Consider the following 21,342-nt stretch of genomic DNA (forward strand, 5'->3'; position numbering starts at 1 on the left):
CTCAGCATCCTGCACAGGTGTGCCGTGTGCTGGGGTCTTTCTGCGTCCTGTTGGCACAAGTCCTCATGCCCTGTGTGTGTGTTCTGCACCTGTAGTTAAGAGCAGATATTGGAGACCCATGTGTGGATGTATCATCCTAATGGGCACTCGGGCTGCTTCCAGAACTCAGGCTGTTACAGATCACCAAGCAAGAATGGCCTTGTGCCCAAGGTCACGGGAACACATCTCTGGAATAATCTCTAGCAAAAGCACTGGTGCAGGTTTGATAGATCTCTTGACTGGATAGGAAAACGCTAATTTGATTCTTAGCGACAAAGCGCTCTCCGTGGAAGCTGTACAGTTGTTTGTGTGTCCAACAGAGGCTGAGAATGTGTGTCCGCAGCCCCACCAGCACGGCAGACACTGGGGCCGGCCTCGTGTGGTGAAGTGCTAACCCAGTGTACTCTTGCTCTGCAGTACTCATAAGTGAATTTGAACTTTCTTTTTATATCCTTTGTCCATTTTTCTGTAGTTTTGTTGGTTTTTTTCCTCAGTGATTTATATGAGTTGTTTCTACGTAAAAATTAGCCATTTTTGTGTGATGTGATAGCATGTTTTCTCCTGTTTTTGATTCTCTTTGGCTTTGTTTATGAAAGAAGCAAGTATTTGTTTTGCCCTGAGAAATCTTCACTCTGTTGCGTCTGGATTTCAGGCATATTTAGAATAGCTTTTTCGTTTAGGATCCTTAGCTTGTTTTCCCATGATGTCTTGTGGTGTCCTCTGTGGCATCGCGACTGGTGATTGTGACCTTGGTCTACAGGCTCATCGCTGAGTTCAAGCGCTTGGGGTCCTCTGTCGTCTATGCCAACTTCAACCGCATCATCCTCTGCACGAAGAAGCGGCGGGTCGCAGACGCCATCGCCTACGTGGAGTACATCACCAACAGGTGTTACATTTCTAGAATTCTGCCTCCCTCTGTGTTCTGATCTGGTGTCCTTTCCCTTCTGCTGAGGGACTTCCTGTAAATCACTCGTAGCATGGACCTGTTCGTAATGAATTCTTTCTGCCACTGGATGTCCGAAGAAGCCTTTATTGTACCTTTATTTTTGGGAGATCTCGTTGCTGGTATAGAATTATAGTTAGATCTGTTTTGAAAGTTTTATTTCTCTCTGTGTTTCTTTTTGGGTAATTTCCTTTGTTGTGTCCTTAAAGTTGCTAATCCTTTCCTGCAGTGTTTAGTCTGCCGTTCATCCCGTCCAGGGTGGTTTTCCTCTCACGTGTCTGTAAGCCTAGCTGGGTCTTAGTATTCCTAGAGTCTGCTGAGCCTGCTCTGTCTTTCCTCTAGCTTTGTGACTAGAATCCGGGGTCAATAACCATTTCAGTGTCCTGCTTTGCTCAGTAAAACACTTGTGTCAGTTCTGATTTGTATTCAGTGGTAGGTTTTTCTCCCGATTCCGCATTGCCTGGGAGCCTGGTGATACCGCAGTGGGTGCCGGCAGTTGTGAACACATGTGAATGCCTTGTCTCATGGATACCTTGGCGTTTTATTCTTCTGTAGATGTTCTAGAGCTTTCTTACTTGGAAACACATTGGCCTTTTGAGCATTTTTTGTGATTTATAGGTAGGCTGGGCCAGAGCCATGTTTAGTCTAGAGCTCACTGTTGCTCACTGGGGAAGCAAGATTGCTGTGAGTGCAGCCCTGGGCACCTTGTGAGTCTTGAGGCTCTCGGACAGCGGTGGGAGCGGGCACTCAGCGGTCCTTGTCCCTGCTCTGTGTAGTCTCCTTGCACACAGAGGGACTCTTGCTTCTCTGGTCCCTCAGCACGGGTCCCTGCCGCTCCCTCTTGCTTGGTGCAGAAGTCGCCTTAGCGTCGGGTTTATCACGTCCTCTGGAAAGTTGGAGGGCTGATATAGTTTGAATCCACCGTTAAGTTTTTGTTAAGACGTGAAGGGTAAGCAGGTACGAAAATAAAAGGAGGAGAGTGGAGAAAAAAATGATTTCATGTAAGCAGTTTCTATTTGGCTTCTTTTCAGCGTCCATTCCAAAGAGATCTTCCATTCCTTGACGATTTCTTTCTCTCGGTGCTGGGAGTTTCTTCTCTGGATGGATCCCTCTAACTATGGTGGAATCAAAGGAAACGTCCCATCTAGTATTCACTGTGGACAGGTAAGATGTCACAGTCTGGAGAGCCCAGGCTGGGGTCTGAGACAGCTTTGGGGCCCGTCTTTGTCTCTTTGCACATGTTTGGTGCTCATGGGTCCAGCGCCTGGCCCAGTTCTGGGCCCCATCCTGCAGCCGTTCCCGCAAGAGCGTGCTGCCCCCGGGGGGATCTGTGAGGGAAGAGGTGAGCAAATGGGCAGATGGGGAACGTGCAGCACTGGCAACGGTAGGGGCTGAGGGAGGGCAGAGAGCGGGCTGTGGGGCAGGGGGCTGACTTAGGTGGGACCGTCACAGAGGCCTCTAAAGAGGGGACAGGCAAGCAGGGAATGAAGAACTGGGCCGGGGGTGCAGTGTCAGCATAGCCATGACAACAGAGCAGGGCTGGGCGGGGGTCACGGGTAGCACAGAGCAGCCAGGAGAAGAACTGGAACATCGTACGGTTCCGCCACAGGCAGCCTCCTTGGGCCCAAAGGCCGAGTTGGAGTCTTGGCTTTTAGTGACAAAGAGACCCTGATCAGGAGCACGTCAGGGCCTCCACTAGGGCCCCGTGTTGTCGACAACAGCGTAGGAGATCAAGGCTTCAGTAGGAGCCCAGTTAGCATCCGCCCAGGGGAGAGTGGGGGGCAGGGTGGAGTCTGGGAGAAGGACTTGGGTGAGTTTTGAAGGTGGAGTGTACAAGCCAATGGAATGGATGGAGGTGACACCTGGGGGTGTGGGTGCACCCAGGGGTGTGGAGCCACGCGCCTACGATAAGATGGATGGGGCAGGAGAGCACGTGTAGGGTGAGAGGAGCCAAGCCTGGCCAGGGTGTGTGGCGTGTGCACAAGGTCCGGCCGTCCTCAGTGCTGGGACAGGAGGTCTGTGGAGACCTCGATGGGAGGGAAGTGCAGGTATCGTAGCTGAATCAGGAGAAGGCAGTGGATGCTGCTTGAAGGGTGTGGGGGATGCCGGAGTTCACACGTTGACGTGGAAGGCGCCACTGGGAGGGGAATTTGGTCGTGCGGGAGATATCTGCAGTAGGGCCCCTCGGGTAGGATTGTCACCGTCCCAGGACGTGTGGGATTCAGACAAGAGATCTAGTCACCCAAGGTCACCCACTCGTGAATCTTCCCTACCTGGGAGGTGGGAGCTAAAGAATTCTGAAGTGAATTCACTGGAAGAACAAAGGGAGAATCACGGTCAGCATTTGCTGAGTACACACCAGGTGCGTTACCTAAGCAGCTTCATCTCCTAAGTGGCCTCGTCCTTAGAGCCATCCTGCGGGACTTTGACTCAGGCTCAGGGATGTGGAACGACTCGATGAGCATCTCACGAAGCACAAGGGGTCAGTAGACCCAGGTGTAGAATGACTCAGGTGTGTTGCATCTGTGTTACAGCAAGACTCCCGAAAAGAAGGCAGAGAGGAGGAGGAGGAGGAGGAGGAGGAGGAGGAAGGTGGGGAGGAAGAGGAGGAGGAGGAAGGTGCCCAGGAGCCCGACGTGGAGGACATGCTGGAAAACAACTGGAACATCGTGCAGTTCCTGCCACAGGCAGCCTCCTGCCAGAGCTACTTCCTCATGATCGTTTCGGGTGAGCCGGCCCGCTAGCTTGCGTGGGAGTCTGGCGGTGGGAGTGATGTGGCTCTGGCGTGTTTGCATAGCAAGGAGGTAAAGGGGAAGTCAAGTCTGGTGGGCGTGCACTGGCTGTGCCGGCCTTGCGGGGCTGGACCCCTGTCCTCTGCCCTGGGGCGTGTCCGCAAGTCCCAGGACTTGCGTGTGCACACAGAGCAAGTAAAAGCAAACACCAAGTACAGAAGGTTGGAAACTTCCTGAATCAGTTGCCCACTGGCTGGTCTTTGAGGCTCAACTTCTGTGTCAGAATCTTCTGTATCTGACTTGGGTCTAGAGGTGCAGTGTTAATAAAGGTTCGGTGTTGACAAACCAGGGTGTCTGAGATCACATGCACACAAAGTGTATACGTTACACTCTGTCACACAGAGCTCGTCATTAGGGGAGAGCAGGTGGCGAGGGCCGGGAACACCACTCAGACGTAGCGGTGTGCAGCCACAGCGGTGGTTTCGTTTATAACTGCATGTGTGCTCGCCCTTGAGTCTCTCTCTACTTCTCTTTTGAAACTCCTGGGGGGCTACCTCAGAAGGCGTGCCGACACCAGGAGCCTAGACTTGTGTTTGTTATGAGCCATGTTTTGTCACTGTGTCACCGTGCGGCAGGAAGGTTGGTGAGTGTGGCTTACACGGCACTCTCCCTACTAAGGTGCACTTGGACTTGGGCCTCAGTAAGTGCCCTGCTTATTCCCATTTTTCCAATTGATTTTGGCTCGTCCAAATGCAGCCAAGAGTCACGACTAGTAATGATATTTCAGCCCAGGCTGGCTGGAGGTCTGACCGGCCACAGGGCCCCCTGGGTCCTGACTCTCAAGGCCTGTGGCCTGTCTCTGCAGCATACATTGTGGCCGTGTACCACAGCATGAAGGAGGAGCTGAGGCGCAGTGTCCCGGGGAGCACCCCCCTGCGGAGGAGGGGGCCCAGCCAGCTCTCCCAAGAGGCCCAGGCGGTGGCCGGAGCCCTTCCTGGTGAGCACCCCCTTGCTGCCTGAGGCCACCCCTCTGTCCCTAGAACCTGAGCCCTCTGCTCTGGGGGTCCCCGTGTCCTTCCCTTAGTGTCCTTATCACTGCAAAATGGGGAGCATGTGCCGCATCCCTTTCCTTCCCAGGAGTGATCACCTTCTCTCAAGATTACGTGGCAAATGAACTCACTCAGAACTTCTTCACCATCACTCAGAAGATTCAGAAGAAAGTCACGGGTTCCCGGAACGCCACTGAGCTCTCAAAAATGTTCCCTGTCCTCCCTGGTTCTCACTTGCTGCTCAATAACCCTGCGCTGGAGTTCATCAAATACGTGTGCAAGGTGAGGCCGCGACACGTGTGCGGGGCAGAGATGCTTAACGCTAATGCGAGCACTCACAAGAGTGTCAGTGTGTGTGGGAAGCGAGGGTGCCAGGAGTACAGTCTTGTTGATTCCACGAACTCTCACTGCTCATGCCTTGCATCTGCTGTGTGAGGCATTTGGGGCTAGAAGTGGGAGGAGACCAGAGCCCCCCCTGTCCTCACGGAGCCTGTGCTCCAGTGAGGGCGAGGACAAGTCAGTCAGGGACAGGTGAGCCCAGAGAGGGGAGGCGGGCTGAGGTGCCCTCAGAAGGGCAGGGTAGATGAGGAAGTTGGGGCCTGAGACCACATTGAGCAGGAGGGTCCAGCCGTGTGCGGACCTGAAGAAGAACCTGAGGGTGCAAAGGCCCTGGGGTAGGATGGTCTGGGGGTGCTGGTGAGAGGCACCTGCTGAGTGGGCGAGCTGTGAAATGGCGGTGCTTGTGGATCTGGTGGGGCCAAGGGCCGGGACCAGGAACAGTCTCCCACAATGAGCAGGCTGTGGTGAAATCACAGAGGAGAGCTTGCTCGGATGCTAAATGCTTTCTGGGAAAGGCGGGCGGAGTCAGCGATGGGATAATATTACCAGATAGCGACTGTGCAGGTGTCACCCCTCAGAGAGCACTTTCCTGGGCATTCAGTTACAGGATGCTCCAGGATCAGGTGACTTCTGGTTGTGGTGCAGAAATAGTTTAGTTTGCCATTTTATTCTTCTGTTAGACTCCAGGGTTTTTAAAATTTATTTTTACTCAGGTATAGCTTACGTACGGTGAGATTTCACCATTGTGGGTGTGTGTTCTGTGAGTCGTGGCAGAGGCAGGACGCAGGGCGTTTCACCGTTCCGCAAACATCGCACCCACCCCTGCCACGCGCTGATCTGTCTGTCCGATGTCCGTGCACTCTCTAAAGTTGACCCAGTCACATTCAGTCTGTGCAGTGAGTTGTTCAAGCTTTCACAGAGCGATGGGGCTGTGCTGCGGGCAGGTTCAAACGGTCTCCACCTGAGCTAACTCCCCCCCCGAACCACTGATCTGCCCTTGCACGACCACCTCTTCCAGAATCCCACGTTGTGGATTATGTGGCCGGTTAGGTCTGGCTCCTTTCATGGCACACAGAGTGTACATGCTGTCCTCCACGCGGTCGCAAGTTGGGGAGGTGCAGAGAGGGAGAGGGGGACAGAGGGAGAGGAGGGGCACAGAAGAAATAAAGTGGGCTCTGTGTGGATTGGGACCCACAAACCATGATATCATGACTTGTGCTGAAGTTGGACACTCAACCAACTGAACCACCTAGGTATCCCTAGAATCATTTTAATCTATAGATTAACTTAGGGAGAATTAACATCTTGGGTTTTTTTTAATGTTTATTTATTTTTTTTGAGAGAGGGCGCAGAAGCACAAGGAGGGGAGGGGCAGATGAGAGAGAATCCCAAGCAGGCTGTGCACTGTCAGTGCAGAGCCCGACGTGGGACTCAAACTCATGAACATGCGATCGTGACCTGAGCTGAAATCAGGAGTCCAATGAACGCTTCACTGACCGAGCCACCTGGGCACCCACAACATCTTAGTGTTGAGACTCCTGATTCATGAACCACTATCTCTTTCCATTTATTTAGGTCGCCTCTGATTTTCTTCATCAGTGTTTGGGGTTTTCAGTATTTGCACCTAAGGTTTTCAGGCTGTTTGGTGCCATCGTAATAGCACTGACTTTTTAAAACTTCGGTTTCCGGTTGTTCACTGCTAATATATATAGAGATACATGGATATTTGTATCTTGTGTCACATCTTTTTTGTCCATTCGTTTATCCGTGGACATTTGGGTTGCTTCCGTAAGTTGGCTATTGCAAAAAATGCTGCAGTAAACACAGGGGTGCATATATCTTTTTGAATTAGTGTTTGCTTATTCTTTGAGTAAATAGTAGTGGAATTGTTGGATCAGAGCGTAATTTTATTTTTAACTTTTTGAGGAACTTCCGTACTATTCTCCAGAGTGGCTACACCAGTTTGCATTCCCAGCGATAGTGTAAGAGAGTCCCTTTTCTTCACATCCTCACCGACATTTGTTATGTCTTGTGTTTTTTTATTTTGCCCATTCTGGCAGCTGTGAGGGGATACGTCATTGTGATTTTGGTTTGTATTTCCCTAATGATGAGTGATGTTGAGCATCTTTTCATATGTCTGATGGCCATCTGGACATGACACCGATTTTTAAATATTAATCCAGCCTTGCTTGTATTCTTGGAGTAAATCGCACTTGGTTGTGACGTATCATGCTTTTTATACATTGGTGGGTTCAATTTGCTGGTATTGTTGAGGATTTTTGAGTGCACATGATGGTGGTTGGTCTGCTGTTTTCTTGTGCTGTCTCTGGTATCAGGATGATGATAGCCTCATAAACGAGCCAGAAGTGTTTTCCCTTTTGTGTTTCCTGGAAGATACTGTGTCGAATACTTTTTTTTTTTTGCTTAACGTTTGGTCAATTTACCAGTGAAATCTTTTCTCTTTGTTTTGCTCTTTAATTCAATCCAGTTTTGTTTTATAATGGAGATATATAAACTGTATGTTTTGAGCAAACAGCTTCATACTAACAGGCTGTCGCTCCTCGTGATACATACTTGCAAACTTACCTGCTTTGCCGAAATCTACTTGTCTCGCTGGCTGGGGTGGCGGGCTTCGAATCTGAACATAAGTAGTTCCCCCAAAAGTGTCTTCCAAGAGGGCTTTGGTTCTGTGGTGCTCTTGGTGTTGAGCTGGGACACTAGAGTTTCAGGGGTGGGAGGGACCTCTAAAGAGGTCTGTCCTGTCCTGTCCTCTCCATTGTGGACAAAAGGCGGAGACACCCCACCTGTGGTTCCGCAGGCACCACCACGAGAGCCAGGCTTCCCAGCGGGCTCCAGGCTGGCACGGGAACCCCCACCGTCGGGGCTGAGAGCACACACTCTGCCGATGAGGCCGCGCGGCCCCGCAGATTTAGGACTTCCTGTCCTTGAGGAGGAGGGAGCCAGGAAGGACGACAGGAAGAGCACGTAGTGCCCCCGTCCCCCGGAGCTGACGGGAACCTGCTCGCAGGGCCGCACTGAGGAAGCCCCCCTCACTGCCAGCGGGAGAAGGAGGGCGCGGCGCTGAGAAGCTGCAGCCCGAAGAGTCCGCTGCAGGCTTTTCCGCTCCCGATAGAGGCCGGCCCGCGAGGCCATCACTGATGCTCTGTTCTTTGTAGGTTCTGTCTCTGGACACGAACATCACGAACCAGGTGAACAAGCTGAACCGGGACCTGCTGCGCCTGGTGGACGTTGGCGAGTTCTCAGAGGAGGCCCAGTTCCGAGACCCCTGCCGTTCCTACGTGCTCCCTGAGGTCATCTGCCGCAGCTGTAACTTCTGCCGGGACCTGGACCTGTGCAAAGAGCCCTCCTTCTCTCAGGTGGGCGGGGCCGGGAGGCTCTCAGACACCTTTCCTGTGTGCCGGTGCGGTGTCCTGATAGACGGTGGCGGTGACGGTGGTGCGTGCGGGCCGGCAGCCCCCTCCCCCCGGCTCCCCAGCTGGCTCCGCACGGTCCCTGCCCAGCCCCTGGGAAGCCCTGGCTGCCGAGGAAGGCTGGGCGGACCGCTGACCCGGCCCCCTCCTCCCCTGCCTAGGACGGGGCTGTGCTGCCTCAGTGGCTCTGCTCCAACTGCCTGGTTGCCTATGACTCATCAGTCATCGAGATGGCCCTGGTGGAAGCCGTGCAGAAGAAACTGATGGCCTTCACTCTGCAGGACCTGGTGAGTGGCAGGCCTGGCGTGGGGGACTCCACCCCAGCCCCTTCTCCAGCGGGCAGAGGGCTTCCTGATGAGCGATTTGCACCCCGAGAAGCCACAGGTGTGCACAGTTCTCAAGTCCCGACTCAGTGCTCTGAGGTGGCCAGCCCTTGGATCAGGGCTCCTCTTGACTCCTTGTCACACATCTCTGGGGCCCCTGCAGGGGCGGGTGCTGGCTCCATGCACCTTTTGTTGTAATGGAAGAGGGTAGCTGGTGAGCAGGATGGAGTGTGAGAGTCATGGCAAGTGTAAAGACAACAAACAGGGAAGAGAGAGAGAAACAGGGACGTTGTCAGCATTAGATAGAGGGGTATTCTTGACGAGAGGATGTGAAGGGGTGTCGGGGCCCAGGCAGGGAACAGCCCACATCTGCTCTGATGGAATAGGGAGACCCAAGGAAGGCACAGGGGTGAGGTCCCTGGGACTCAGAGGCAAGGGTGCAGTGCCGCCCGCCCCCCCGGGAAGGTGTTAGGAAGCAGCTGGCATGTTTGGATAAATCCCGTTACAAAGTATTGGTCTTTCCTGGTTGAGTTGAAGGCCATGGGGTGGGTGGGCATGCCGAGCTCTTGGCTACCACTGGCCACCACAGGCCCAGAAGGGGACACTGGTGACCAGGGCTGCTCCTCATTGCAGATCTGCCTCAAGTGCCGGGGTGTGAAGGAGACCAACATGCCTGTGTACTGCAGCTGTGCCGGGGACTTCGCCCTCACCATCCGCACCAAGGTGGGGGTCCCACGGCTGGCCTGGCTGCCCCCCCCCTCCCATTTGCCCTTTCTGGTCTCTGCCATCTGCCTCTCTCCCTACACGCCCGAGCCTGTGCCTTGCATCCCTGTGCCTCCTCTGGTCATTTCTGCAGGTCTTCATGGACCAGATTAGAATCTTCCAGAACATCGCCCAGCACTATGGCATGTCGTACCTCATGGAGACCCTGGAGTGGCTGCTGCAGAAGAACCTTCAGCTGGACCATTAGCGAGTCGAGCAGCGACCCCATTCCCTGCCCTGACTTCCAGACTTGTGACCCTGGCCAGGATGGAGCACCGAAGAAAAGGAGCAGGTCACATAGAGAAGCACAAGCCAGCCAGAGCAGGAAGTGGCTCCACCTGGGGCTGCCTAGGCTGCCAGCTGTGGTCAGGGCAGCCCACTGTTGGCCTGAGAGGGGTCTCCAGGGCGGTTCCTGCTGAGTAGACAGCCCTCCCTGCGGTCCCGCTCTGTCACTCTCTCCTCTGCTGTTGAGGGGGTCTTCTGTCTGGTGATGACTAGTGGGGTTTGCAGCCCTTATTTCTCATCACTTGTGACCACGGAGACGGTCTCATAGCTGGATGCCAGCAGGATGTGGGCCTGTTCCAGGGAATCCGGAGCCAAACCCTGAGGGGACCTGGACATCTTTCCCACAATGAGTTCCCAGGACTTAGGCTTCTTGTCTGGAGACTTCCTGGTCAGTGTAGGGTCTGCAGGGGTGGGGCCTGCATCATGGCAGTCACCTTGTCTGCAGCAGCAAGATCTGGAATCGGGTGTGGCACCCTTGCCCTCTGAACCTGCAGGTGGGGGTGGGGACAGACACGAGCACCGGGCTCAGATTGCCGCACATGGGTGGGAGGATGCATGTGTTTGTCACAGGCTTTAATGTTATCTGTTAGCACTTGGGTTTATAGGGAAATCCTTCACGTGCAAGACAGTCGGTTTTTTCCTTCCGCTTTGAGGGATCTGGTCGGGGGAAGAGACGGGAATAAAACAGCAGCAGCAGTTTTGTTGGGCTTCTAGCGGATCTGCTCTGGCTTTTTAGCTTCAGAGTCCAAGACCTCCGACCCTTGCGGGCCTGCCCATCCTCCAGGGGCCACTCGGGGCATGCACGCCCAGGGTCAGCAGCCCTCACCTGCAGAGAGGGTCAGTCGGGACCATGGCCCCTTTAAACCTGGACACTTGCCACCAGTTTCTTCAGAGAGCCGGTGCAGCGCGGAGATGTGGGACCTCACTCTTTGCTGACCCTATGGTGGGGCTGGAAAAGGGGGGGAGGCCCAGACAGGGGAGTCTGCGTCCCAGTGACCTCAGGAAGACTTTGCTGAGCTGGTCCCTCTGTCGTCACCTGCCCCAGCACAAAAGACCCAACTCCACACTTCATTTTAGTAGTTAGGTTTTATTTTTTTATTTTAGAGAGGAAGCGTGAGCGGGGTGGGGGAGGGGCAGAGGATGAAAGACAGAATTTTAAGCAGGCTCCATGCTCCCCGCTGACGGAACTCGACCCCACAACCCTGGAATCATGACCTGAGCCAAAATCAAGAGTCGAGCCACCAGGTGCCTCACGATTCATTTTTAACTAAATGAGACTGGAAGCGGAAAAAGAAGAATGGCCAGGTTGGCAAGGCAACACACAGGCTAACTGAATCATAAACTCAGACCCCAAATGGGCAGCCTCCAGGGAGGCCGTACGGAAGCCGTGGGCCAGCGTCCGCTCTGGGGCCCGGCTCGAGTTCATCATTGCTGCGTGACTTCTCCAAGTATCTCCTAGTATTTTACACTTTAACTTCAGTTTTACTCTTTGGATTCGGCATTCCTGAAAATTTTTACATGTGTCTGTGCGAGGACAGAAGGAAGACTGACCTCTGTTGCAACTGGGTGCGTTGGCTCCTGGGTCCTGTGCTCCGGGTGTGCCCAGGCCCTGTGGCCACGAGAAACCTGACACTGGCTGGAAGGTGGACAGAGCCTGCATCAGCCCCCAGATGGAGATCAAATCAAATTAGGGCTGGGATGGGGAGGGGAGCTAACTAGGCTTCCTGGAAGTGCAGCAGAGAGCAGAGATGTCCCCAGAGAGGAGAGGGGAGGGGCTGGGGGCCTGCATACCACTCCCTGTCCTTACAACAGGGCCAGAGGGTGCCGGGTGGGTCCCTCAGAGGCCAGCTTAGGGATTGGAGCATTTGGGACAGCAAAGGGTCCTGGGGTCACTCTCGTGCTTGGGAATGGGAAACCTGAACCCCTGGCCATGGTTCTTGAGCTGCAGCCCAGGCCCAACTGGAAAAGCCAGTTTCTTCAAAACTGGACATCAGGGAACCAGACAGGGTATTGCAGGCATTTGGGTGACTGAGGAATTCTCACCTCAAGGTGGCCGTGGCGGCGGGGGGGGTGCTTCTCAGGTGTGTGCCGTTGCTGGCCCCCCTGTTGGGTGTGGGCAGGTGAGATGGCCAGCTCTGGCCACCTGCCAGCATGATTTGGACATGGGGACCCCCTGAGCTATCGCTCAACCTCAGAAGAGGGATCCTGGCTGAGGGAGTCTGTGCAAAGCACAGCATGTGCTGCCATAGACCTGTGTGCTCACCATCCGTGTTGCTAAGGGAACTGCCACCCGGCCAAGTTCTGGCGGCCCCTGGGGGAGGGGGGCCTGGCCAGACAGGCACCAGGCAGCGCCACTGAATATAATGACCATTGTGGCATCTGAGGGTGTGGTAACTAGTTATCTGCTGGCTTGTGCTCCCCCTCAACCTCACCATGACCATCCCCCTCCCCCAGCACCAACTTCTTGCCCCGCCTGGGTCCTTGTTTCAAGTTCCCTCACCTACCCCTTGTCTTCCTTCCTCCAGAGTCCCCATCCTTTCACATGTTTTGAGGGTGCGTCTGGGATCACCCCCCCCACCCCCCACCCCAGGAGGTTGGTAAGCAAGCTGACTGAAGGGCAGGTGCTGGGTTCCTCATACACCCAGTCTCTGCCTGCCCCCCTGTCCCCCTGCTTGGACACAACATGCAGTCTGCACCCAGGCTGATTAGAGGACAGACCAGACCAGACGCACCCACAGCTCCCATGCGCGAGGACCCTCTACTGCCTGTGTCTTCAGGACCTCAAGATGCTTCTCCCAAAAAATGAGGCCAGAGGTTCTGGACACAGGTTTATTGGACTCTGGGTATGTGACTTCTTGGCTATGAAGCAAGCAAAGGGTCTGGGTGGGGAGGGGTGAGAAGTTTGTGAGGAGGCCAGCTAGGGAGGAGGAGGAGGCAGGAGTTTACCCCTTCCTCCAGGCCCCGGGGACATTGGGGGGCCAGCCAGGATCCGGTGCCACCCACTTCGTGCCCGCCCACTGCCCGGTTGCGCGGGGGGTCTTCGTTCCCAGTTTCTCAGAGCGTGTTGAGGTGCATGGGCAGGGCCCAGGGGAGCTGGCGGCTTGGTCTTGGGACCAGACTTCAGGACCCCATCAGGCCCGCCTTGGACACAGCATGATGGAAGTCATGTGGTGGGCTCAGAGCTGGGCCAAACCTCGGGGGTCCGTGAGTGTGGAGTCCTGCCGGGAAGGCTCGGAGGCACACAACTCTGGTCCCACAGTCTGCTCAGGGGTGTCGGCCATCTGCTCAGAAGGGGCAGAGGCAGGGCAAGGCCATGGGGGCGGGGCAGCCAGGGACTGGCCTGGGTCTGCAGAGCAGGGACAGGGTGGGGGAGGAGCCTGGCCCAAAACAAGAGCCAGAGTCACAGGCCAGCTACCAGAGGAGCGCCTGGGTGTGCACACCTTGTCGAATTTCTTATGGCTGTACACCTTGTTTTTGTTCATGAACGTCAGCAAGATCCAGTCACACAGGAAGGAGCCCTGGGCCAGCAAGACCGACACGTGAGGGCCCAGGAGACCCCCCCCACACCCAAGCCCCCCCATGCCCAGCATGCATCTCCTTACCACCCCGATGGAGGTCAGTGCTGTGGCCAGATTAATGATGGTGGGAATCAGGCTGAACTTCCCTGCCTTGGGAGAGGAGGCTGCCTTAGATGGTTGTTGGGTCCGGGGCAGGTGGGGCTCAAGGGAGGGTGGGGGAGATGAGGCCGTGCCCGCTGGGCCCTGGGCAAAGCAGGCTGGCCTACCTGTCCATGCACAATGACGTCGATGCGGATCCCATAGGCCTTGATGAGCGTGCGGGTGGCGCTGCCGTTTACCTTGTAATACTTGGCAAACCTGGGACAGCATGACCCTGAGGAGCATGGTGGCGGGCACCCACCCATCACCCAAGATGGGAAGCTCCCCTGGACCTTGGAGCACCTGCCCTGTTCTTTTAGAGCCACCACAGCCAGGGCAGATGAGGACCCAGGTGTCCCAAGGCCAAGGTACCTGAAGTTGTAGCCAGACGAGGCTGGGACGTGCTTGGGGTCAAGCCTCCGGAAAGAATACTTGGGGTTGCACTTTGATGCTGACAGGTCCAGGTCACAGTCCCAGTTGATAATGACCCCGATGACACCACCCTGCCCAGAAGTGGGCACAGGGATGGGTGTCAGGGAGGCTGCACAGAGGACCCCCAAGAGCCGTGGGTCCTGCCCTGAGACTGTGCACGGGGCACTCATCTTGGGGCACCTCGGGCCGCTCAGGGCCGAGAGCCAGGAGTGCCTGGCGAGCGCCCCGCCCGCTTCTGAAGCACAAGGGTATGCTGGTGGCCAGCTGTGTGACCAGGAGTCAATAATTTAGCAGCAGCCATGCATGCCCAGACCGGTCGGCCGATTGTGTTTCTCTTTCCTTTGCCCGAACAGGGCCAGGGTTGGCCAAGACCGCAAAGGGGACTGGCTGTAATGGAGACCCTCCGTTTGCAGCTAGGAGCCAGCACCTGGAGGAGAGCTGGCCCGCCCACTCCCTCGGCTGCCCGCCTCACCGTGTGTGCGAGCTCTGTGAAGTTTTCCCCTGCCTGTTCCACAATGAAGCCCAGCTTGAAAATGGGACAGTAGGGGTCGGAGACCTCATCGAATGTGCAGCGTTTCAGGTAGCCGTCCTTCCGGTGCTCGATGTTGCCTCTGAGGACAGGGCCCAGCCACATCAGGTGGGGAGGAGGCAGAAGCTCTGTAACCCACAAACGCCACATTCCCAGGACGTAGCTCCCATCCCGACCCGTGGTCACCACAGCCTGGTGGCTCTTACTTGGAGAACTGGAATTTAGGGTAGTGGATGCTGTTCTTGATGAGGATGGTGAAATTCGGAGCCATCTTGCCGAGAAATTGGCTGAGGAGGCACAGACTGGGTGTGTTTAGTCTCCCCCACCCCGAACCCCTCCCCGGCACATCCCCAGTCCTGGCCAGTGAGGAGAGAAAGGAGCAAAATAGAGTCGTGCTGGGGTGTCAGCTGCGTCCCAGCTAGGTGGGGTCACTGGGCGTGCGCACCTGACCGACGCCCCGTCTTCCACCGGGCACCAGCCCCACACCTCGCAGGTCTTGGCCGACCCTTGGTAGTAGGGTACGCAGCGCCCGGTCCGCAGGCCTGCGGGCAGATGGACGCTCAGGGGGCGAGGGGCCCCGCCCCGCCCCACCCCCAGCCGGCAGGCACTGACCGCTTCCCAGCATGTCCAGCTGTTCCGCCACGCAGTCCTCGTCTGTGTCACAGGAGGCGTTGCTAACCCTCACGCTCTAGGGAGGAGCCGCCTGGGTCAGGGGCCCCGAGCCTTCTGGGGCAAGCTGACCAGGCAGGCAGGGCCCCTCCCTCTGCCCCAGCGCTGCCCTCCACCAGGCCTCACCTCCGGGCAGGTTCCGAGGGTCTGCGAGGGTGTGACCTCGATCCTGGTGATGATGCTGAACACGCTGCCTCCCTGGGCTCAGAAAGAGGGGATGGTCGGCCGAGGCTCAGAGAGAGGGGGTGGTCGGTCCCGTCCCGGGGTGCGCGGCCGCGGGCGGGGCGGGCAGGCGCACCTCGGGGGGCTTCACGTACTCCTCCACGTCCCACACTTTGCGCTCGGAGAAGGTGATGCCCTTGACCTTGGTAATGACGGAGCTCTCGGGGCCCGTCTCGCTGTCCTGGTAGCTCTTCTGCACGATGAACACGTACCTGCGGGACGACAGGGCCGCGCTGGAGGCGACCCGGGACCCTCCCCCCGCCGGCCGCCGCCTCCCGGGGCCCCGAGGCGCCGAGGCCCCGCGCCCCCCCCCCCCCCCCCGGCCGCGCCGCACCCACCACACGAAGTAGAGCAGGATGAGGAGCTGCACCGCGCGGTACACGACGCCCAGGCGCCGGTTCTTCACCACGATCACCTTGGGCGTCTCGTAGTCCCAGAACGCGGACCAGCAGCCTCGGGCCAGGCGCCCGGCCGCGGCCGCCCCCGCGGGGGGCTTGGGCTCGGCGGCCGCCATGGCCCGGAGCTCCGCCCGGGGCGCGACGCGGGCGCACCCTGCGGGCTCGGGGCGCGGGCAGGGGAGCCCCGCGGCACCGCCCCGGGGCGTGGCCTCGCGCGCCCCGCCCCTCACCCCTGCCGGGCCGCGCGGCCTGGGGCGCGCGGGGGCGCACCTGGCAGGTGTCTCCAGGTGGGCCCGGCGCGGGCATAGCGCGGGCGGCGGCCTTCGCCCCACCCGCCCCGGGGGCCCGCACGTCCCTGGGGCGGGACACGGAGCCGCGGGGACATTGTTGAGACGCGGGAGGAAGACCTGGCGAGGCTCCGCAGGCCTCCTGGCGTCTCCGGCGGCGTCTGACGGCGGCGCGCCCTGACCCCGAGGGGCTGTCCCTGTGTCCAGTGCCCTGACTTCGAACACCGTGGGGGGTTAGGTGTCTCAGGAGGGGATTTCCGAAGGGCAGTCCTGGATTCTCCGCAGCTCGGCAGAGACCCCCGGCCCCCCGCCCCCGCTAGGCTCGCACAAACCTGGGTCCTTTCCTTTGCCCAGACGGCCCCTTTGCTTGAGCCACGGGCGCGCTCTGAGCGGTCAGTTCTCGCCCCTCCTCCACCCAGCCGCCCAGCCCTCGCGTCTGTCCTGGACTTCGGCTGAGGCCCCTAACTGCTTTTACCCGCTTCCATCCATTTCCGCTTTCTTTGCAAACCGAAGTGGTTGTGGGTTTTTTTGAACCCTTTTATATCTTCACCCCATTTCGTTATTTTGGTATTTCACAAAATGACACGTTTCTTACAGCTTTATGTAGGTGAAATTCATTTAGCATCTAATTAACCTTTTTTTTTTTTTTTTTTTTTACAGTTTATTTATTTATTTTGAGAGAGAACAAGCGGGAGAGAGGAAGAGTGGGCGGGGGCGCAGACAGAGGATCGGAAGCAGGCTCTGCGTTGACAGCTGAGAGCCGGATGCGGGGCTCAAACCCGCAAACCCCAAGATCATGGCCAGAGGTGAACTTGCACGCATAGCAGACTGAGCCACCCAGGTGCCCCAAGTGTGGGACTCTTGATTTCAGTTCAGGTCATGATCTCGCGGCTTGTGGGTTCCAGCCCCCACATCAGGCTCTGCACCGACAGTGTGGAGCCTACTTGGGATTCTCTCTGCCCCTCACAAGCTTGCCCTCTCTCTCCCTCTCAAAAATAAACATTAAAAAAAATCAAATGAAAACACCAGGCAAACTCTCCAGGCTGAGAGAAAACCAGTGTAGACCCTAACCACGGAATTTGTAAGGACAGCCACGGTGTCCATTAAAATTTATAATTTGAGGGGCATCTGGGTGGCTCACTTGATTAAGCCTCGGACTTCGGCTCAGGTCATGATCTTGTGGTTCACGAGTTCGAGCCCCGCATCGGGGGTCTGTGCTGACAGCTCAGAGTCTGGAGCTGCTTCAGATTCTGTGTCTCCCTCTCTCTCTGCCCTTTCCCCACTCCCACTCTGTCTCTCTCTCTCTTTCAAAAATAAACATTAAAAAGAATTTAAAAATATTTTTTAAATTTATAATTTGCATGAAACTTTCAAATACGTTAAAGAAATTAGTCAGGAGGAGTGAGTCTCATAATAGTTTTTTTTTTTGGTGTGGTTTTTTTTTTTTACTTAAAAATACAAGTGAAAAATAATTTTTTTCAAGTGAAAAAATACTTAAAAATTACTTAAAATTTTACTTAAAAATTACTTAAAAATACTTAAAAATTACTTAAAAATACAAGTGAAAAAAAATTTTTTTACAAGTGAAAAAATAAAGTTATTCAACTGAATTTTAAGGCGTTTGGTTAACCGGAAATACTACTCTATGGCAAGAATAGTATAAACATATCTGTAAATAACAATGTAAAAACAGCCTAGTTATAAGTAAAAGTCCCAAGTAAAAATAAAATTAGATTTCCTTTTCTGAACAGCTTTATTGAGATAAAACTCACACGCCATACAATTTATCCATTTGGAGTACGGAATTCATTGTTTCTAGTATATTCACACGGTGGTACAAACATCACAATCGAATTTTAGAACACTCACCGCTTCTAAAGGAAACCCCAGACCCATTACCAGCCCCCACTCTGCTCCCCTCGACCCCGCAGCTGCCCCCGGAGGACCCCCGGCCACGCCTGCGTCTCCGCCCACTGCCTCCGGGGCTCCCTCCTGCTCGTGGCCCGATTCCCGGGCTGGGTCGCAGAGCCGCTCAGACTCCGCAGGGCCCCTGCCGTGCGCCCGGCCAACCCACACGCCCCGAGAGATGATGTGACCAACTGCCCTTTCAGGCCACCGAGCTCTGGCGCGCGTTGTTAACGCTGCGCGAACGCGGACCCCCGACACCCCAGTCGCGACGGGCCGGGGTCGCTCTGGGTTCTCGCCCAGCCCCCCGCCCCCGCCTGCCCCTCATTCCTGCGCCAGCCCCGACCCCGCCCCGCGTCCTGAAGCGCTTCCCGCCGGCTGCACGTCCAGACGCGGCTGCCCACCCGCCGCCAGGGGCCGCTCGCTAACCGCTAACCGTCCCAGCTCCCGACACCCCCTCCTCGCTCTAAATCCACCCACCTCCTTCCGCCTGATCTTTGTTGACACGACCATTTCCCAAACTAGACCAAGCACTCTTGGGGGCAAGGAGGGGCGGGCACACGCAGTCTTTCCCTGGGCAGAGCCTCGCATATAGTCAACAGTGAGTAAATACATGTTTACTGAATGACGACGTCCGCAGAGAGAAACGAAGACCACCCCCGATGAGAACAAACCCCTGCTTGGTATCCGGCCACCCACAGGCAGGTGTGTGGGGATGCTGGTGGTGCCAGGCTGGTGCAGGTGCCCCCAGGGGACTTGGGGGGGGGGTGGTGGGAGCATCCCGCTAGATCGGTTAAGGGCATATTTGACTGGTCCTGAGTTGGAAGAGGGGAAAGCCTGGGGAAGCCACAGCCACTGACCCAGTGCTGGCTGTCTGGCCGGTTGGCCTGCAGCAGCTGTGGTCAGCTTCCTGGGCTCCTGTGTGGCCCGGCCTCGTCTGCTTCCATCCGGTCCTTCCTGCAGAGGGGGGAGACTCTGGTCAGCTGGAAGGTGGGGCCAGGAAGGAGGTAGGAGAGGAGGGTGGGCCTCGCCCTGGTGAGTCTGTGGCGCTTTGCCCGGGACTCCCTTGGCCTTGGTCCTGTGGATTCTCCCTTGGGGGCTGGAGTCTGTTCTGGAGTTACGGCTTGGCCGGTCTCCCTTACAGAGGGGCAGGTGGAGCCCACGATAGAAAGGAGCACTGAACACTTGAGCAGTTATCAGCGGCCAGGGAGACATTTTCTGCGAGCACTGTCCAGCCTCACGCATTTGCCCGTGTGGCCCGTTTGGTCTGCTTCCCTGTGTGTAAGCGTGCGGAGGCTGCTGCCCTGGGCCGACTGCCCCGGTCCGGGCCACACTGCCTTTCCTTGGAGGTGGCAAAGGAGGCAGGGCGGGGAAGGCCCCAGTGTGAGGGGTTCGTGCTCGAAATATGGGAGTCACAGTTCAGGGAATAATTTATTGGCGTCTGTGATTTCTGGCAAGATTTGGCATCAAGCTTTTTTTAAATAAATTTATTTTTGACACAGAGAGAGAGAGAGAGAGAGAGAGAGATCACAGTGGGGGAGGGGGAGGGGCAGAGAGAGAGAAAGGGAGACACAGAATCCGAAGCAGGCTCCAGGCTCTGAGCTGTCAGCACGGAGCCCGACACGGGGCTCGAACTCACGAACCGTGAGATCTTGACCTGAGCTGAAGTCGGGCACAACTGACCGAGCCCCCCGGGCACCCCTGGCATCAAGCTTTTATTTGCCAGATTGAGATACTATGGAATCATATTTTGGTGTTGAGGTTTGGAAGGAAAGACTGTGGAAAGATGTCTGCTCTGAGAGATTTATACACAAATATCCAAGGAAAGAGACTGCATTAATAAAAGAATATTTAAGGGGCGCCTGGGTGGCTCAGTCAGTTGAGCATCCGACTTCGGCTCAGGTCATGATCTCACGGTTTGTGAGTTCGAGCCCCACGTCAGGCTCTGTGCCGACGGCTCGGAGCCTGGAGCCTGCTTCGGATTCTGTGTCTCCCTCTCCCTCTGCCCCTTCCCCACTTGTGCTCTGTCTCTCTCTATCAAAAATAAATAAAATATTAAAAAATTTTAAAAATAAATAAATAAATAAATAAATAAATAAAAGAATATTTAAGAATAAGCAGGGGCTGTGAATGCCCTGTTCTTCCAAGTTCAGGAACAGCTACGCCTCAGGGCCTCCCGGGCCTCTGAGCAGTGCCGGTAGCCTTTGATTTACGGCAGTGAGATACACATAAAAATTTTCCCATTGTAAACACCGTAACGGGCACAGTTCAGGGGCACCAGGTACCCCCGCACCGCCCTGCCGGGGCCACCGTCCGCGTCCAGCACTGTCTCGCCCTCCGAGACTGACGCTCTGTCCCGCTGCACGCTGACGGCGGCCCAGCGCCCGGCGCCCACCTTCTACCCTCTGCTTCTACGAATCTGGCCGCTCTAAGGCCTTCCTACAAGCGGAAGTGGGCAGTGTCTGTCCTTCTGGGACCGGCTCGTTTCACTCAGCGTCACGTCCTCAGCGCCCAGCCAGGTTGTGACACGCGTCAGGATTTCCCTCCTTTTTCAGGTGAATTACATGTCATCGTATGGATGGACTACGTTCTGTTTATCCTTCATCCTGGACACCTGGGCTGCGCCCACCTCTTGGCTGCTGGCCTTGTTGCTGCCGTAGGCGGCATGGGCTGGAGCCACTCCGTGGGGACTGTGGGTGTCTGTGGGGCATGGCTGTTTGACCAGGCACATCAGGCCCAGTTTTATAGACAGCCTGTGAACTTGTCAAGGGCCCATGAGAAATCAGAGACCATAAAGGTTTTTTTTGCCCTGTTCAAAGTACAAAAAAACGTGGCAGGTTTTAAATTCTTAAATATTCAAGTTGTGACTTAAATCCAGCTTTCATATAGTTGTATTACTCATATTCTTTACATTTGATGTAATATGGAGGCACTGATACCGTGGCTACAGGTTTGCCCATTTATTTTCGGGAATGTTTATCCGACTCCGTTGGCTAGTGTCATTTCTCTGGAACATGTGCTTAGGGGCATCTGAGAGCCTTGACCTGCAGTGAGGGAACAGAAAGAGTTCCCACAGGGGCGCCTGGGTGGTTCAGTCAGTTGACTTTAGCTCAGGTCATGATCTTGTGGCTCGCGAGTTCGAGCCCCGTGTCAGACTGCTGTCAGCTCAGAGCCCACTTCAGATCCTCTGTCCCCCTCTCTCTTGCCCCTCCCCTGCTTGCACTGTCTCTCTCTCTCTCTCTCAAAAATCTTTATATATAGGGGCGCCTGGGTGGCGCAGTCGGTTAAGCGTCCGACTTCAGCCAGGTCACGATCTCGCGGTCCGGGAGTTCACGATCTCG

General features: G+C 55.9%; 2 protein-coding genes across 5 annotated transcripts in view; one reads left to right on the forward strand and one right to left on the reverse strand.

The window, feature by feature from the left end:
• POLE (DNA polymerase epsilon, catalytic subunit) overlaps positions 1-10,621 on the forward strand; it is a 45,578-nt gene extending 34,957 nt beyond the window's left edge. The window contains exons 41-49 of the mRNA XM_047827787.1: positions 800-925; positions 2,014-2,146; positions 3,517-3,709; positions 4,580-4,711; positions 4,852-5,045; positions 8,279-8,479; positions 8,695-8,820; positions 9,490-9,579; positions 9,713-10,621. Of these exons, the coding sequence (XP_047683743.1) occupies positions 800-925; positions 2,014-2,146; positions 3,517-3,709; positions 4,580-4,711; positions 4,852-5,045; positions 8,279-8,479; positions 8,695-8,820; positions 9,490-9,579; positions 9,713-9,826 (1,309 nt within the window). The 3' untranslated portion in view covers positions 9,827-10,621. The remainder of the gene's footprint in view (positions 1-799; positions 926-2,013; positions 2,147-3,516; positions 3,710-4,579; positions 4,712-4,851; positions 5,046-8,278; positions 8,480-8,694; positions 8,821-9,489; positions 9,580-9,712) is intronic.
• A 2,097-nt stretch (positions 10,622-12,718) lies between these two features.
• P2RX2 (purinergic receptor P2X 2) lies at positions 12,719-15,971 on the reverse strand. 4 transcript variants are annotated; one of them, XM_047827790.1, is made up of 12 exons: positions 15,750-15,971; positions 15,488-15,623; positions 15,316-15,387; positions 15,133-15,208; positions 14,966-15,062; positions 14,727-14,807; positions 14,464-14,602; positions 13,932-14,062; positions 13,688-13,778; positions 13,506-13,571; positions 13,344-13,421; positions 12,719-13,184 (listed from the first exon to the last, which is right to left on the reverse strand). In XM_047827790.1, exons 1-12 carry the CDS (start codon positions 15,923-15,925, stop codon positions 13,080-13,082), a joined length of 1,248 nt encoding a protein of 415 aa, XP_047683746.1. In that variant the 5' UTR covers positions 15,926-15,971; the 3' UTR covers positions 12,719-13,079. The 4 variants fall into 4 exon arrangements, with proteins under 4 accessions (XP_047683746.1, XP_047683745.1, XP_047683744.1 ...); XM_047827789.1 differs by having other exon boundaries at positions 12,719-13,421; XM_047827788.1 differs by having other exon boundaries at positions 12,719-13,571.
• Between the last annotated feature and the right edge of the window lie 5,371 nt (positions 15,972-21,342).

Source organism: Prionailurus viverrinus, chromosome D3 (assembly GCF_022837055.1).
Source record: "Prionailurus viverrinus isolate Anna chromosome D3, UM_Priviv_1.0, whole genome shotgun sequence".
Classification (NCBI taxonomy): domain Eukaryota; kingdom Metazoa; phylum Chordata; class Mammalia; order Carnivora; family Felidae; genus Prionailurus; species Prionailurus viverrinus.

Excerpts from the sequence above, each read along its gene's own strand:
- P2RX2 (XM_047827788.1), bottom strand. The coding sequence starts at position 15,925 with ATGGCGGCCGCCGAGCCCAAGCCCCCCGCGGGGGCGGCCGCGGCCGGG. Across the intron at positions 15,388-15,487 it reads AGTACGTGAAGCCCCCCGAG|GGAGGCAGCGTGTTCAGCAT; the intron begins GTGCGCCTGCCC and ends TTCTGAGCCCAG. Across the intron at positions 14,808-14,965 it reads GAAGACGGGGCGTCGGTCAG|CCAATTTCTCGGCAAGATGG; the intron begins GTGCGCACGCCC and ends GTGCCTCCTCAG.